Source organism: Ambystoma mexicanum, chromosome 12 (genome assembly GCF_040938575.1).
Source record: "Ambystoma mexicanum isolate Mex_15411 chromosome 12, UKY_AmexF1_1, whole genome shotgun sequence".
Lineage (NCBI taxonomy): Eukaryota > Metazoa > Chordata > Amphibia > Caudata > Ambystomatidae > Ambystoma > Ambystoma mexicanum.
The window spans coordinates 644,269,332-644,285,987 of NC_090936.1; the positions used below are offsets into that span (position 1 = coordinate 644,269,332).

Sequence of the window (16,656 nt, forward strand, 5' to 3'; positions counted from 1 at the left end):
CCTTTCCAGAATGAGGAGCAAAGTGAGGTGGTAGGCTCGGGTAGCTGAGGGGAGCATATAAAGGATGGGAGGACTGAAAACAGAGGAAGAGTGCATTAATCTAGGGGGGCTGAAAACAAGAGGGCATGCATGGGGGTGAGAGAAGCAAATCTCTTAATAGGAGGGATGACATAGAAGTGTCATAACATTTTATATGTAATACATTTTCTTGCATCCCTTTTATTTACTGTTTTTTTTATAATGCGCCTAATACGGTACCCGAGTTTGGTTTCTAAACACGGATCCGGGATTCGAACCTCTGTTGCTCTGCATGGTCTTGTTCCCAAGACCAGTGAATTGCCCCTGTGCTACCCTCCGTTCACAGTTAGGGTGGTTACCTGTTTAGTGAGATGGGAAATTGCAAACAAGCAAAGCATGTTTTGTGTTTGCCACATTTTATTTTGTGTGAGGGTATCTGACAGGTATTTGTATTGTTGAACATTTTTCTTCAAAAAAACGTTGGTATTACAGTCACATTATTTTGAAATAACCCTGCAGCGTTTTCTTTGAAAAAGAAAACACTTTAGTTGTGTGTCTGTAAATCACTAGAATTGATTTTCTCTTACAAGAAATATATTTAATTTGAAATGGAAGTAAGCTAATAGCCACTAAGCCAGGTTGAAGTGAATGAAGCATACTGTCAGACAGACAGCGCCTTCAAGGTTCTAATACTGTCATACAAGCAGATTGCAATAACCTTAGGTCCAAGTTTACCAATATCTTCAACAATGTCCCCAAAGAGGACAGCAACTTTGCAGATTAGTCCTCAGACCATGCCATGGGGCACTAGTAGTAAGGAAGGATTTACAAGTTTGCTTTGGAATGGGATGTAAGGATATGCCATGTTGCTTCTGTATTGGAGGTAAAATTGGACCCATGAATCTTACAAAACTTTTGTATTTTTATTTTCATATTCTATTTTTTTAAACCGTTGAAACAATGCCAAACCCAAAAAGAAAAATATGTGGCAAAGTGCCCCGAGAGAGAAAAGCCTGTGCCCCAAGTTAACCTTTCCACTTTGTAATGGTAGCTCTAACATGTTCATCAGTTTTAAAGAAGTGAAGAAGCTTATAAATCTGGGGATGATACCCTCACTGGGGAACTATGTTACAAGTAAGTACATAACTTTTCTATACATAATGATCATATGTGCAAAGATAAATTCTTAAAGAGATTTAAACGTAAGGCGTACCACTTGAAGAACAAACATTAGACAACTTTACTGCATCGTAGGATCTTCTTTCAATTTAGTCTATCAGCAGGAGGTTAGGTCAAATATTTTTCTAGTAGCTGCTATAGGAATTTTCCTTCTCAGATCCTTTCAGGAAAGGTCTGTGATTTAACATTAAGTATATGCATCCGCTGGATCACCAAACCACCTGCTCTGCTTTTGGTGCCCCTAAACCATTTTTCACACAAAGTTGTCTGGGGAGTTGATATTGGATTAACTTTTTTTCCATAATTGTCAAGTATTTTTTTTTATATATACCACAGTTGTAGAAGTCAAAAACTTTATTTTTATATCACATTTAAGTTTATAACTATTTTATGGCTAAATAATATATACAAACAGTGTGGGATGCACAAACATACATTTCAAATTCACAGCCAGTAATTAAAATGTCTTTTTTCCATTTTCTCGAACATTGTGTCTGACTTGATAGTTATTTTTCTTTTAACGTCATAGTGCACATTATTTACTTGTATAAACTGTGGCTATATATATTTTTTGCTTGCAAAACATTTATACCATTGTCATTCAATGTTTGACCATCCTGGAAAATATTTCTTTATTATATTATCTCATTTTACAGACAAGAGAAGAGCGGAAAATGGAAGCTATTTTACAAGCTTTTGCCAGATTGGAAAAAAGGGAAAAACGGAGAGAGCAGGCCTTGGAAAGAATCATCACATCCAAAACAGAGCTCAAAACAGAAAACAAGGAAATACCGATGCTTAATGAGCTGGAGCTTTATCAGGTTACTATTTTTTTCTTCTTTTTTAACAAAAAGAAGGATAATAAATGAAGTTGATAACATAAATGAGAGAGGTTTTTATTCACTGTTACAAATACGTTTATGTTTGTCATTTCTTGGGTACTCCTGTGTTACACATCCTCTGTATAAAGGCAAGGTTATCGTCTCTTAACCGTTTAAGTGGAAAGACTCCATGTCAAGACTTATGTCAAGTTTTTCAACATTGAACTCAACGGTGATCTATGTCTCGATGAAAAGGTTTTCAACCTTGAGGGTTACTCCACCATCCAAGAACCCTTTAACGACTTACATGTCACAAACATGATTTTCAATGTGGAGGATTTTAAAAATGTATTTTGGAAGCAGTGATGCCACCAGTTTTCTAAGGGTTCCCTGGGAGTTTCAGATCTGGACACTGTTGGTGCTCCAGAGAACAAAGTGTCACTTCCCTTTTTCCAATGGTGCTATGGCCACAAGGCATAGGGATCTGCGTGCTCTGTGTGCTCCGAATTTGCTTGCTTGGGCCTTGGGCATTTTCTGACACATTGGTAAGTCATCTGTGGTGTAGAAATCTGGAAAGTGAACCATGCAAACAGGGTGTAGCGAACTGCCTATCCCAAATTGTTATATAAGGCACTTCTGGAATTTGTTTTACATGATGGTTAGCTTGGACCAGCCCACAGAACAAACGCGCTTTTAAAGAATGTTAAAATTAATAAAGGTAAGTAGAGAGGTGTATGTCTTGAGGAGGAGATGGAAGGTCTATGGCCAGGAGTAGTACAAGAACCACCAACCAACGGCTATCAGCTGCAAGACTTCAAAGCTCCACTGGTAGGTTGGCCGAGCAGAAAACCCAGATAGGGAGAAGAGAGCCATGGGAGAAGAGGGGGTTGGCATGTAGGTGAGCTGAAAAGGGGCTTGCAAACACTGCTGCAGTCTGTAGCCATGAAAGAAGCTGAGACTGTGATGCTGGGAATGCCTTATGGAGGGTCAAGGCCTCCTAGTCCTTGTCCTACCACTTCTCTGTGGGTGTTTTATCTATTTTTCTGCCACTGTGGTCTAGCTGGACCTCTGGAAGTGCAGCTCTTCATGTTTTCCTTTTGGTGAACAACACCTATGGAATACCCTTATGGCACCTATGTGTGGGGGTGTACACCCTTGTATCCCTTATGTGTGTTTTCTGGTACATGTGTGTTACCCATAGAGCAGGGTATGGGCTGGTGGCAGCTACATGCTAACTTGGCAGTGGCTCTGGGAGTACTCCATTTTGAGACATCCCAAGCCCTGCCATGGGAATCAATGGATGCCTGATGGAAGGGAAGGCAAGATGGCTCCTGTGGCCCCTTGGTTTCTATTGCCTTTTACCTCGGTTCCCATAGTCCTGGGAAGACCTGTCTCTGTTCCCTTCCTCCTGAGTGGCCGTTGGGTGGAAACACCATATATGTCTCTGGTCCCTTTCTTCCTGACTGGCTGTTGGGTGGAAATAACATATATGGCTCTGGAGCTGCCTCCTGTCAGACTGACTGGAGCCTTCCCAGAGGCTGTGTGTTGTGGGTACATCCTAGGGGTGGGACCTATAGGAATGGAGTCTGAATTGAACTCAAATTCTGTGTAATGGGTGTCTGGTGTCTGTGTGTTTGACACAATGAATGAGACAGCCCTGACCGAAACTGGAATTAATGCAGTGTAATGTGCTGAACGGCTGGGTACTTAGCCCAATCCACATTCTTTGTTATGGGTGTCTGGGTGGAGTGATTGGCCTGAATGCCTGTGAGCATTTTTGGCTGCCTACCTGAATTAATGCCCTTCTGCGTGCTTGGCAGACTGAGCCTGGCTCAGCCAGAGTGAATGGGGAACAGATGTGTATATCTGGGGACCTCTCACTTACCACTCTGTTCAGAAGCTGAAGTCGAAGCGGAAGCTCGAAGAATCTGTTCCTTGAAACCCAGGTGGAGGAGAAGTCTGCTGCTGCATTTCATTGTGTAATCCAAAACCTTCCGTGTTCTTCCAAGGACTGATCCAGAGATGAGCTGCAAAGGCAATCTCTTCCCTGAGCTACGAGGGACCATTGTGCAAGCCGGTACTCTTCATCCGATGTACCCTGGAAGCCAGTCCTGTGTGCCTGCCTTCCGGCAAAGGTGTCTTCATGCATCCTGAAGAGGAGTGCCCGGACAACTAGAGTTGAAGAAGTCCATTTGTGTCACCCATGGTCCACAGGTGCGTTTCGTGACTGCTGGAGGCCGTTGCTGTCTACCCCTGAGAAAAGGGGGTACCGTGGCATAGTGTTGCTGGACACCCAGTGCTGCGAAAGTTTCAAACTCCTAAGAACATTTCAAGGGACATTCTTGCCATCATCAATGACCACTTTTTCCCGCCGGAGAGAGTACCGAGTCGCTAAGTGCAAAGGAATGTCCTTCGTGGGTTTCTTGCCACCAGAAGCTAATGAAGACATGTGAGAGTCCAGACTTGGTGAAGGTCCGAGTTCCACTCAAGTGGTCGAGTCCAGGTCACCAGAAGCCATCCAGACGTCCGTGCTGTGGCTGCAGCATCAATCAATCAAAAGTCGGAAAACCGCAATATTCTGAAACCTAACACCAAAAGTGACCTATGCACCCATCGCCGTCAGAAGTCATCGAATGGTCCCAGGGGTCTTACTCCCATCTACCAAGCCTTTAAGGAGCCCAGAGCAAGTTTAATCTTCACAGCACTTCTACAGTCGGAGAAATCGTAGACCAAAGGAGAGTACTGCGAAGAGCAAAACTGCTGCACTTGAGAAAAACTTTGGTTCAATTTTTCTCGTGGATTCAGCATCCCAGTGGCTCCTTCTTCCAATGGGGGTCTATCCTCAGAGGAAATCGTGGAGTGCAACCGAGAAACAATGCCACTTTGCCTGCCAAGGCACCGAAGGTACTGTGATGAGGAAGAGCATCTTCTAGCCTCAGGAGTCGTCCAGGGGTCCCAGATTCGTCTTGGAACCTGCTCTCCTGTGACCTCTCAGGTACTGTGGGGTGGTTGAACCTTTTAAAAGAAAGCAGAATATTATTGAACATTATTGGACTGGGTTGTAAAAGACAAGATAAGTTACTCCCTAACTTTTCCCTTACAGGATGCCCAGGTTTGGGGGGATCTTCACACAGAATTGTATATCTACTCTAAAGAAAGCATTTTGCCACTGTTCACAACTAACATGCCTTTCTTCTCTATTCTATGTTGATACACCTCACTTAAGAATTCATATGCCTATTTAAAAATTTCTGCAGTTAGTGCATCTCTTACTGAATTTTAGTATTGTGTGGTACGACATATAGTGTATGCATATGCCATTCTTTGAATAAGTATTTCCAAGTACAAAGTGTTATTATTTAAATGTATATACTTTAATCCTATTTCATATAAGAAGCTGTGTTATCACCTAACATAGTGTGTGGACATTCCTTTGTGAAAGATTTGGGGATTAACCTTACTTAAAAACCAGCCTGCATCACCTCCTGAAAGCTTAAGCCTGGCTGCTCGTCCATTTCTACCAAATTGAGGGCCCTGGCTGGGGTGTTCTGTGCCTTTACCCTACCATATAGCGGGCAGAGGTATAGATAACCCCCTCCAGTCTTAACAGAGACAATGGGAGGATGTAGTCTTCAGGAGAGAATCCAACATGGAGAGCGAGTATCAGAGAATGAGGAGTGAGATCCAAAGAGCAATTAGACTAGGACGGCTGGACCTTAGCAGAACAGGGAAAAGTGCTTGATTTCAAAAGCAAAGAAGAGCAGACTGGTGGAGGAGGCACAAAGAGAGCAAAAACCAAAGAGGACCAGAGCAATGGGCAGCAAGTTCCAAGCAACAAACCTTAATTGTATGTTGGTAGCTAAGAAGCGAATCGCAGTCACTAATCCACATCCAAAGATGACAGAGAATGGCGTGTGCACTCTTTGGGATCATTCCCCATTTTTGGAATCACTGTCATGGTGACTGCTGCAAATGACTGCATATTATGGTTTAACTCCCCAAAAGTGTTGAAAAGCATGACTGAAGCAGGAGTACAGCATAGAAAAGCACTGTAAAATTCAGCTGTCAGAACCATGGCATTTTTTTGATTCTGATGAAAAAGAAATTCCGGAGAATCTCCTTTTCCTAAATCAATAAATGCATCTCTTCTGCAGCATCCACCCCAATATTGAAAGCTGAATCGCACATAAATAGCCCTCTACTTTCCCCACGGATGGAACATGTATAAGGTCTGATACAATGTTCTAAATGTCTTATTTACCAGGTAAAGTCGGGTTGCCAACTGTGCGTGTTATCTCGTGGACATGATTGAGAATCTGCCTCATTTTTATCTTGAGGCCTGAGTTTATATCTGTTTTTTCCCCCGCCTCATAGTATTTTTGTTTCATTTTCAGCATTTATAGCACTGTATGTTCTGTTTGTAGTAAGAGGAGAGTATTTAGTTGCCCTAGAACCATATTTGATCGCCTATATATCCTACTGCATCCTGTTTATTTGTCTGGTTAATGTGACAGGGCCAGTGTTCCTGTCCCTGTCAAAGGGGCCTGGGGGACCGTGACCCCCAACACCCGTCCCTGGTGCTTGGGGAGAGCAGGCCCCCTCCCAGCCTCTCCTTACCCAAATCAGCCTGCGGCCGCCCCGCCACAGGGAACCGCTGCAGATGAACTGAAGTGTGGGGATCATGCTGCCGCAGCCACTTTTCTGGTGGGTGTGCTCACTCTGGTGCCTGCAGCTCCGGCGGACAGGCAGGCGAAGCGACAGCAGCCGGAACCGGGCCAGTGAACCACACAGTCACGGGATCGTGGCCGCTCCCTGTGCCATGTACGCCACCATTTCTGATGTCCTGCGCAGGCGCGGGGGCCCGCACCTCGCCCATGCGCAGTGTGGTTGGCATCTTGAGTTGCTACTGCAACTACGCCAGAAGTGGCGGGCCCCAGAACACCAGCACAGGGGTATTTGGCTTTCACCATATGGAGGACATTCTGTCCAAACCCCATTCATCTCATTGTGCGGAATAGCTGTGTCCACTCCACCCTGTCAAAAGCGTGTTCCGCATCTATTGAGAAAAGAAATGCCGGCCTGTGTGCTTTCTCCACTTTTTCCATCAGATGACATACCCTACGCGTATTATCAAAAGTTTGCCTTGTTGGAATAAACCCTGACTGATCTGGAGGTATAAGTGCTGGGAGCAAGTGTGAAATCCTATCTGCCAACACCTTTGTACAGAGCTTTGCGTCTAGGTTTATCAAGGCTATCGAACGGCATGATCCTGGAAGCTCTGGGTCCTTTCACTGTTTGGGGAAGACTATTAGTTTCACCTCATTCATTGACTGAGTGATGTTGCCTTCTTTTTTAAACGTATTAAACTATTTTGTTAATTTAGGAGCCAGGATATCCTGGTACTGTTTATAAAAGCAATCCAGGTAACCATCTGGGCCTGGGGCTTTGTTTCTCGGCAGACCTTTCATTGCTTTCCTGACTACTTCCTCTGTTGTTTCTCCCTCTAGGGTTTGCCTTTCCTCATCCGTAATTCTGGGGAGGCAGAGGCCTTCAAATATCGAATATCAAATGAAATATTTCTCCTATGTGTCGGGACACGGGTTGTCAGATTTGTACAGTGTCTGATAGTATTCTCGTAGTATCTCACCCATGTCCTCATCTTTTGTCTGCACGTGCCCCAGTTTGTCCCGGAGTTTCAAGACCGTTCTGGTTTTCTCTTTTGCCTTTAGTTGCCATGCCACCAGCTTATCTGCCTTGTTGGGTCTAATATAGTACCAGTATTTTAGGTGGAGGAGTGCTTTTCCTGCCTGTTTATTACGCATCATTCCCAGCTGGCCCCGGGCATGACTTAATGCTAGTCTGTTTCTTTGTTGGATTCTTTGAGATCTCCCCTTGAATCTCTTTCAGCTTTCCCTCCAGCTCCTCTTCCCACCTGCGTCTCTTTTTGTCTCTCCCAACTTTTAGGGCTATCAATTCCCCCCTCAGCACCGCCTTGAATGCGTCCCATACCACACCCTGTTGTGTGTCACCTGTGTCATTGTCTGAGAAGTATTGCACTAATCTTTCCCTTATGGTGCCCACCATAACCTGATCTTGTAGAAGCTCTGATGGAAACTTCCTCTTCCATATTCCCCTTCTAACGTTCCCCAACATGAAGTTGGTCATGACCGTGGCATTGTCCGAGAGAGAGATGGATCCTACTTCAATTTCTTTTACCTTGCCTACTAGTCCGGTTGAGGCCCATATATAATCAGTCTTCGATTGTGAGTAGTGAACCTGAGAGTAATATGTGTATCCCCGATTTTGTCCCCTTACTGCCCTACACACGTCATGTAGTGCCAGCATCTCCATTTTGTTTTTCAACACCCTCGATGGGGCCTGTGCCCCCGATCACGTAGTGGTGCTCCTGTCCAGGTGGGGCTCCCATGCTAAATTGAGGTCCCCTGCCAGGATAATTTTCCCCAAGCAAACTCTTCTAGGATAGACAGAACCCCTTTACAAACCCATCTTGGCCGGTGTTAGGGGCATATATCGAGGCTAATGTTAATTTCCGGTCTTTATGAGTTCTATTAAAAAAAAGGTATCGCCCCTCTTTATCGACCATTCTTCCCTGAACCCGTATCCCTTGTCCGTTCCAAATCGCTATCAATACCCCCGCCCTTTTCTCCCCAGCATTGGCTTGATATATTTGAGAGAATCCTTGCAGTCTTAAATGGTTCTGGTCTGTTTTCCTAATGGGTCTCTCCTGGTACATTAGTATGTCCGCTTTCTTCCCCCTCACAAGGTGTTCTCCCGTTTTCCTTTTAATGGGGGTATTTAGCCCCCTCACGTTATATGTCAACACTTTTTTAATGACGTCATCTAATCTTCGTCCCCTCTATTTCCTTTCTTTTCCAGGACTTTGATTCTACACCCCCACTCCTCCTCCCTCTCATCCCCCTTCCTATGTCCCCCCAACTCTCGCACCCACTCCCATCTTTCCCAATTGTTCTCCCCCACCCCTCTCCCCAACACCCTGAGGAGGGTCCAGGTTCCTATGTCCGCTCGGACAACATGTCTTCTGCACTTTGCCCTCAAACCACCCGCGTTATCTGTGTGGGATTACTAAACCCCACTGTGAGACCAAGATTCCACTCCCGTCCTGCCCCCCTGGACCTCTTGTTCTCTGTCACACTCACAGTTACCATCCCTCTCAGGATCAGCTACCTTCTTTTGTCCCAATCTTACTTATCTACCCTGTGTTCGTTGTTTTCTGACTTTGGCCTATATCGCCCCTTCATTTCTTATTGGCGTTTCTGTCGCCGCTTGGGACAATTTTCCCTTCTCATGGCTTTCTGCAGACTCTGGCTCCATTTTGTAGTCCCTGCGTGACTCCTTGCAAGTTCAGGATCTGTTCTTCTTCGCATGTGGTGATTCTGTGTGGTCGTCCTTCCCATGTGAATAGCAATCCAAAAGGAAATGTCCACTTGTACCTTGTTTGGTTTGATGCTAGAAATGTCACCACCGGCCCCATCTGCTGTCTCTGACTTCTGCGAGGTCTTGATAGAGTTGCACATCTTCTCCGTTTATTCGAACTGGGAATGCTAACCTTGCATTCCTTCTGCCCATAGGACATAATTGCTGCTGTACCCGGTCTATCTGAACCCTTTTTCTGCTTCGTCTGCTAGGATATCTGAAACAGTTGCTGAATAGTTGCTTTCAGATCTTTATCTTCAACTCGTTCTGATAGATTTTTGATTCTTACATTGGACCCCCTCAAGCGATTTTTTCAGTTCCTCGCTTTGTATCTCCAGATTGTGTGTGAAGCGCACAAGATATTCCAGGGCCACCTCTGTTTTTTGTGCGTCCTCCTCCATGTTCTGAACTTTCCTTTCCAATGTGTCAGTTCTTTCCTCCAGTGTTGCAACATCCAGCCTTATCTCCTGTATTGATTGTCTAATTTCCACTTTCAGTGTCTCGGATTGCATTTCGAAGGAGGCCATGAACTGGTCCTGGAATTCCTTAAACCAGCTCTGCATGTCTTCTATGCACATTGCCATCGTTCCTTCTGCCCCAGTTTCCTAATTTGGTCAGGTTTACTTGCCTCCTCCTCGTATGGTCGTTGTTGACTCCCCTCCCCACAGTTGTTTGATGCTCGCTATTTGTTTTGTTTGTGGGGTTTGTAGGGATTTCACCATTGCCACTTTCCCTCTTCTCTTTGACATGCAGGTGTTTGGTTTCGTTGTTGTGCGGACCTGTTCCTGTCCTGGAATTTTCCAGTTGTGGGCGTCGTGCACTACCTGTCCTCTTTTGGTTTGTGCCCCCAACTGGGTCCTTTTCCTCTTCTTATGGCTCCCTTGCCCCACCCCTGGGGTTTCTGGCCCTTTTGCTCGGTTGACCTTGTCTCCTTCGCCCCCCTTCCTTCGTTCTCGCCTGGGGCTTTGGGTGGGGCTGTAGGTCTTTTGTCTAAATGTTGTGTTTGTGCCTATTACTGGGCTCTGGATCTCCCTTCAGCCCTGCAGTCACTGCGTAATCCCTGCGCTTATTTATGATGGGGGGCACTTACTTTTGTTTTTTGTGGTATTCTGTCCCCCTGGCGTGCTTCTAGTAGAGCGCAGGGGCCTGCGGGTGCCTGCCTCTCTGTAGTGTGAGGTTCTCCTCTCTGCTGCCTCCTTTCCTTCCCCCTTCTTCGGGGTGCTAATTCATGCAGTGCAGTTAATTTGCACCAGGTCCACCCTCTCTCCTGTAGCTGATCTGAAGCTGTGAGATGCAGGTCTCCTTCTCAGGACCACTGTTGTTGTGCGGTCCTTGCGCTTTACAGTTGGGGAGGTGGGGACCACGGGGGGGCCTAACTTGCGTTGAATTCTTCATTACGGTCCGCCCCCCCATGGCAAACGGGTGCTTGTTCCTCCATGGTATGAGGCACTCCTCCCTGCTGCTTCCTTTCCTTCCTCATCCTCGTGGTTGCCAGTTATTCCAGTCCTTTATGATCGCATGAGGGTGGGCTACGCCTCCACCCGTTGTCTCGAGCCAACCTGATTCCTTTTCTTTAATGCTTTGGGCTGAGGAGCTTTGCCAGTTACTGCCGAGGCTGACCGCTCGCCCATCCCTCTCTGTGGGCTGCACAGCAGAGTTCTCTATGCGCTCTCCGTATTAGCTTTCAGTATTCTGCTCACTGTCGTTCCTTCACGTGCCGACCTGTTTTTCTTCCAGGATAACATTAATTAATCTGCCAGTGTTGCTTTAATTATTCACCTTCAGTGCGTCCCTGTGGGGAGAGGCTCTCGCACACGTTCTCTACCCACGGTGGCCATCTTGGAATCCCCAGTTCACAATTGTTCAACAAGGTTTTCTTCTTTCCACTTGGGACAAATAGTTGAAAACAACTTCTTCTAGGATCAACAAAAATGTCTTTGTCAGGATATTTCTGCAATAGTTTGCAAAAAACGTGTTTTGACAATATTATATAATTCTTTAGCAGTTCATACAACACTTGCTTTAGCGATATTAATTTGTCAGGATGATTCTGTAACACTTCACAAACACATCTTAATGGTTCTGCTACTTCAAGACTTTTGACCACACCAGATTTCTTCAATGACTTCCACCTGGCCCACTCACCTGCCAGGTCTACTACTACAAGGTTCTCTGCCCTTGTGTACTCTCCTGCCAGGACAGAATAAACAACCAAGTACAAGTGCGTCTGTGGTAAAGGTTATCTTCCAACAAGTTAGCAATGCCTTTTCACAGCTTCAAGTTTAAGTATTTCTTCTTGGAAAACAAGAAACACGTTGATGCTGTTTGTTACACACTTGTGATTGTCACATGCAATGCAGGTTATGCTTCACTCCTCCTGAATACCTTCTATCGGAAGGGAAGCCATTTGGCCACTCTTGCTTCGCCACTTCTGTATTAACCAAATACCGACAATGGTTCTCTCTCACACTTCTTTGCTTTTGTAATGTGAGTTTAAGCCAGTTCCTTTTCTGACCTCCTTTACAGTAGCCTCTACAAACACTTGAATTCTTAATTGCCCTCCCTTGGCTTTGGCAATGTTGGTTCTTCGTAACTTGCCTTGGTATGATTCTCTTTTGGCCTTGGCAATAGTTGTTTGTATTGGTTTATCTGGCGTTTGCCCTCTCTTGTTGTTGGCCTTTAATCTGACCAACATAGATACAATCATACCCTTCTGGTGTGATAGTTGAGTTCTTGTTCTGCCACCTGCTTCTTTTTGAGTCAGCTTGTTTTGCAAGATAATTAGCCTGCTTTATTTCAGTTCTCGATTTAAAAAAAATGCTTCTTCCTGCACTTCACTCTATATATAATATTTATGTGCTCAAGGCCCCTGGACTCTGCCAGTGGGCGGTTACTGAGCGCTCCGGTGTGACAATCTAATAGTGAGCTCACCGGGTCTGGCGTGCGCATCCTTTCGCCTCGCTGCCTCCAGGTCCTCTGCCTTTGCTTTCCTCCGCGGACCGGCAACCTCTCCTACTCGGCGGCCCGTGCCAGTCGACAGAGGAGCTCTTCTCGCTTCCACGACTCTCTGGTGCTCGCCTGCCAACGGTGCTCAACTGACATGGGGGAAAGGTTTCAAATTGCACACTTTCCGCTGCGTGACCTCTGCAGCTGCGTTCCTCAGGGAAAGCCGTCAATCTGAACGCTTTCCTCTGCGCAACCCCTGCAATCTAGGTCTCGGACAGAAGAGACCCTCCCGGGACCGACATCCATCCTACACACGACGGTGGTCCCAGTTTCTCTGCTCGCCTCTAACTTCTGCTGCCATTTGAAGGTATCACAACTACTCCACATTCTACTACTGCTCTTCTCTGTAACCTGCAACTGAGGGGGCCTTTTTATGCCTCCCAGTCTCCATCAGGTGTGGGTCATTACCAAAAATAGGCTGCAACATGCAGTCCTGTGCTTCTGCAGCCCTCTTATTTATGCCAGTACTTTGGAAATTGTGGGGTTTGTAGTGCACAATATTAAAATCTGCTTTTCTAATGGAATTATCAACACCAAGTTCATTTCTTTCCTTATTTATATTACCTAAAGGAGTATTGAGGATTCAATTAAGGATTTGGCTTTACAGAGGAATAAGGGTTTTTCAGGGTCTAAATTGGTAATATTTATTTATTTAATTAATTTGTATTTCGCACCAAGCTCGAAGGCATCTAGGCGCTGTTCTTGACAGAAAACAAGTTACAAGGTTACATAATTACAAAGTTGTTCTTGCCATTAATACAATAGTTTGTGATGTGACAACAAGGTTACTGAATTGATAAAATAGTAAATACAATAGTTACGAAGTTACACATATGCAGCAGAGAGTGCCCTGCAAGCTGTAAAATGAGAATGCATTGTGAATTTGTAAGTTGAGTGGTGAAGTTATTTTAGTAGTTCCTGTGTAAAGAGCCATGTTTTGAGGTGTTTTCGGAAGGTCCAGAAGGAGGTTTCAGACTTTAGCGCGGCTGGTAGGTTGTTCCATTGTTTAGCAGCTAACACAGGGAAGCTACTGCCTCTGGCGTTCTGAAGCATGAATTGTGGTGTGGAGAGACGGGGCGCATAAACTGAGTGCATGGGCCTGACCGGAAGTGAATTTATTTGTGAGGTATTTAGGTGCTAGCTTGTCTAGGCATTTGTGGGTGAAGGAGAGTGTTTTGAAGAGGATTCGCTCTTGGATAGGTAGCCATTGAGTATTCCGTGTGATCGAGGAGATGTGAGACTTTTTTGGTATATTTAGAGCTACTCTCAAGGCGTTGATTTGGCTGAACTGCAGTTTTTTTGTATTCTGGACCATGGTACTGGCATACAGGGCATTACAATAATCTAGTCTAGACAAGATGAGGGCTCTAGCTAGGGTAATGCAGCCGTCAGGTGTGAGGAAAGGCCTGCAGGCATTCATTTAAAGACTAATTTTTACTACCACCCCGGGGGTCATAGGAGCTTTAATCTCTATGATGTTAGTGACTTTAAAAGGGGTATTCTTACTCCCAATACGTAATGCATTATGATTGTTTTCAGCCACGTTCAGATAGTTATCTTGGGAAAATAAAAGCTCTCTCTGACAGCAAGCCATTACATATTCCGGTATCAATGATATTTCCTTCCTTGAGGAAGACGAATACTGCGTTTCACCCAACAGAGTCCTCCTGCTCACCTGGGGCCCTTCTCCCCTGTAATCTTCCCGGATAATACCACCCCCAGGGTTAGAATCAGGAAGCGCCTGCCTTTCCCTGGCCACCTGGGAGGTGACTTTAGGCAGGGTCATTGCGCGGACTCCATAGGATTCATCATAATACATATCTTCTTCTGGATAGTCCGAAAAAGGATTATACCTGGTCGGAGTCATATTGAACGACAACCCAGGACCAGAACCCAGCAATGACATGACCAGGTATTTGACAGGTTACGACGCCCATCTTACCCTACTGTGATGGATGTAGTGCAGGAACTTAGAGAAGAACTACAGGCTCTACGACTAGAGGTCTCCTTGAAGCCGGAAACGACTGTTCTCTGCAGTGCTGTAAGTGAGAATCCTGTGGTTTTATTGTCCGAAAGCACCGTGGCCCACACCACGTCCTTCAAATATGATGGTGATTCACATAGACTTATGGAATTTTGCAACCACTGTAAGATACAATTCAGATTCTGTCCTCTCCTCACCACTTTGAGCATGTCAACGCTAAGATTGGGTTTATCCTCAGCAACCTAACAGGCAATGCCCTAGCCAACAGCCCAATCCTAGATCACTCCAGTGAGTTCAAGAAAGCCTTGCTTGCTGTATTCCAGTTCCCCAAATCTGGCGGCCACAGTTCAGAACCAGCTACCTGGCTATAAGCAAGGCCCTTCAGACCTTGTGACTTACATCAGGCACTTCCGCCAACTAGCAGCGAATTCCCAGTGGCCAGAAGTAACACAGTGCAGCTTGTTTTTTTCGAAGAGGCCTCTGTGAGGAATATAAGGACGAAATAATACATTCCCTGGTACCTGAAAAATTATCACATTATCTGTATTGACCATCATTTGACGGAATGGCGAGGTGAACAAAGAACCGGCAAGGGGGTCTTCCTTCCTCTACCCCTACCTGTTTTGCCGCCAAAAGAATCAGCTGAGGAATCAATGCAGCTGGGAGCGTTACGAGGTCCACTGTCCGAAGCCGAACGGAAGAGACGTCGTCTTTATCGATTAGGCATCTAATGTGGAGGAAGCAGACATTACCCAGTGGGAAACTAATGGGTTTGTTGTAGTGACCCTGCTGTACTCTGGCACCTCTGTGAATTACATCGATTTGTCATTTGCCCTGAAGGTGGCAATCCTGCTGTTGACAGACAAAGCATACATATCTTAAAGTCACAATTGAATGTTAATTTCCGTTAAAAGAAAAAACAGTAAAATCAAACATATACATTTTATCAATCCTAATACTTTGAACTCAGTTAGAAACGGATAAATGAAGAAGTAAAAAAGGATAATACAAGTAAAATCAGTACGAAGGTGTGGAGAGAGGGTGGGCACAGTAAAGGACAAACTTAATATGACATCCCATTCTATTGTTTCTCATCCTTCACTTATATTCAGGCTGTACAAGAAGTTATTAGGCTCATCTGTTGACCATAAATACATTTTCTCCAAAAATATTCACATTCTATATTCCTATGGGCATCAATAAACTTCTTAAAGTGCAGATACCGCAAAGGTCTCAAATTCGGGCATTCAGCAACCAAGTGCTATAATGTTTCCACTAAACTTTCCCTGAGACAGAATCTACATTCGGCATTTTCTAGTTTGACAGTTTTCCTTCTGACCATGACCTCTTTAGTCAATAGTAGATTCCATCGAAATCTAATGAGGTAGTCTCTAATTCTATTGCTAGGGAACTTCAATATATAGGGTGCCGGCGTGCTTCTACGTTTATGGTCTTCCCTGAGCTGGCTTAGGGATACATACATGTGCATTATTTCTGTGTTGTTGCACTAATCACAGTCAAACCGCTTTTTTTTGGTCCTGACTGGCTCCCTGACCTTGTCCTCCCTTGAAATTTATTTGTATCGGTATAGTTTTGCAATGTTTAGTGAAGTCGCTAAGAGTGGGCACAGCCCCTGTCTTTATTTCTTCTGCAATTGCATGATACATAGTGTTGGTTACGGGTTCAAGGAACTTCACGTAAAGGGACAAAATTCACCATTCGCCTCAAGCTTTTAAAGAAGTGAGGCCGAATTAATGCCAAATGCCCGCTACAGGGACTGAGATGCAAATGGCAATTCCTTCTTTGTGAAAAGTACAGTGATCAAAAAGCAATGGCTGCGGACTCTCAAGTGGGAAAAAAACACAGAACAGGTTTTCATGCCATGTTCTTTCTCCAGCATGGGGTCTGGCATGGATTCACATGCTCATGAATATTCCCCGTCGTCAGACTGGGAATCCTCGGTAAAGACAAAAATCAGTATCAGTTTTGTTTCTGATCTGTCTTTCTTAGTAACCAATCACTGGTCTCTGGGTCATACTGCCCCCAGCCAATGACTGCCCTCTCCCTAAGCCCCGCCCCTGGCAGCCATCTTCAGATTTTTACCACACGTTCAAGTTTTGGGAGTCCTCGTGCTATAGCTCTCGAGCTTTTTGTTGCGTTTTGTGCTTTTTCAAAGAGATTTATCTCATTTTT

At 45.0% G+C, this 16,656-nt stretch overlaps 1 protein-coding gene across 4 annotated transcripts in view; it reads left to right on the forward strand.

Annotated features, from left to right (window-relative positions):
* KMT2E (lysine methyltransferase 2E (inactive)) overlaps positions 1 to 16,656 on the forward strand; it is a 3,564,841-nt gene that overhangs the window by 2,283,513 nt on the left and 1,264,672 nt on the right. For all 4 annotated transcript variants that reach the window (XM_069629119.1, XM_069629120.1, XM_069629118.1 and 1 more), the window contains one exon: positions 1,854 to 2,018. In XM_069629119.1, the coding sequence (XP_069485220.1) occupies positions 1,854 to 2,018 (165 nt within the window). The remainder of the gene's footprint in view (positions 1 to 1,853; positions 2,019 to 16,656) is intronic.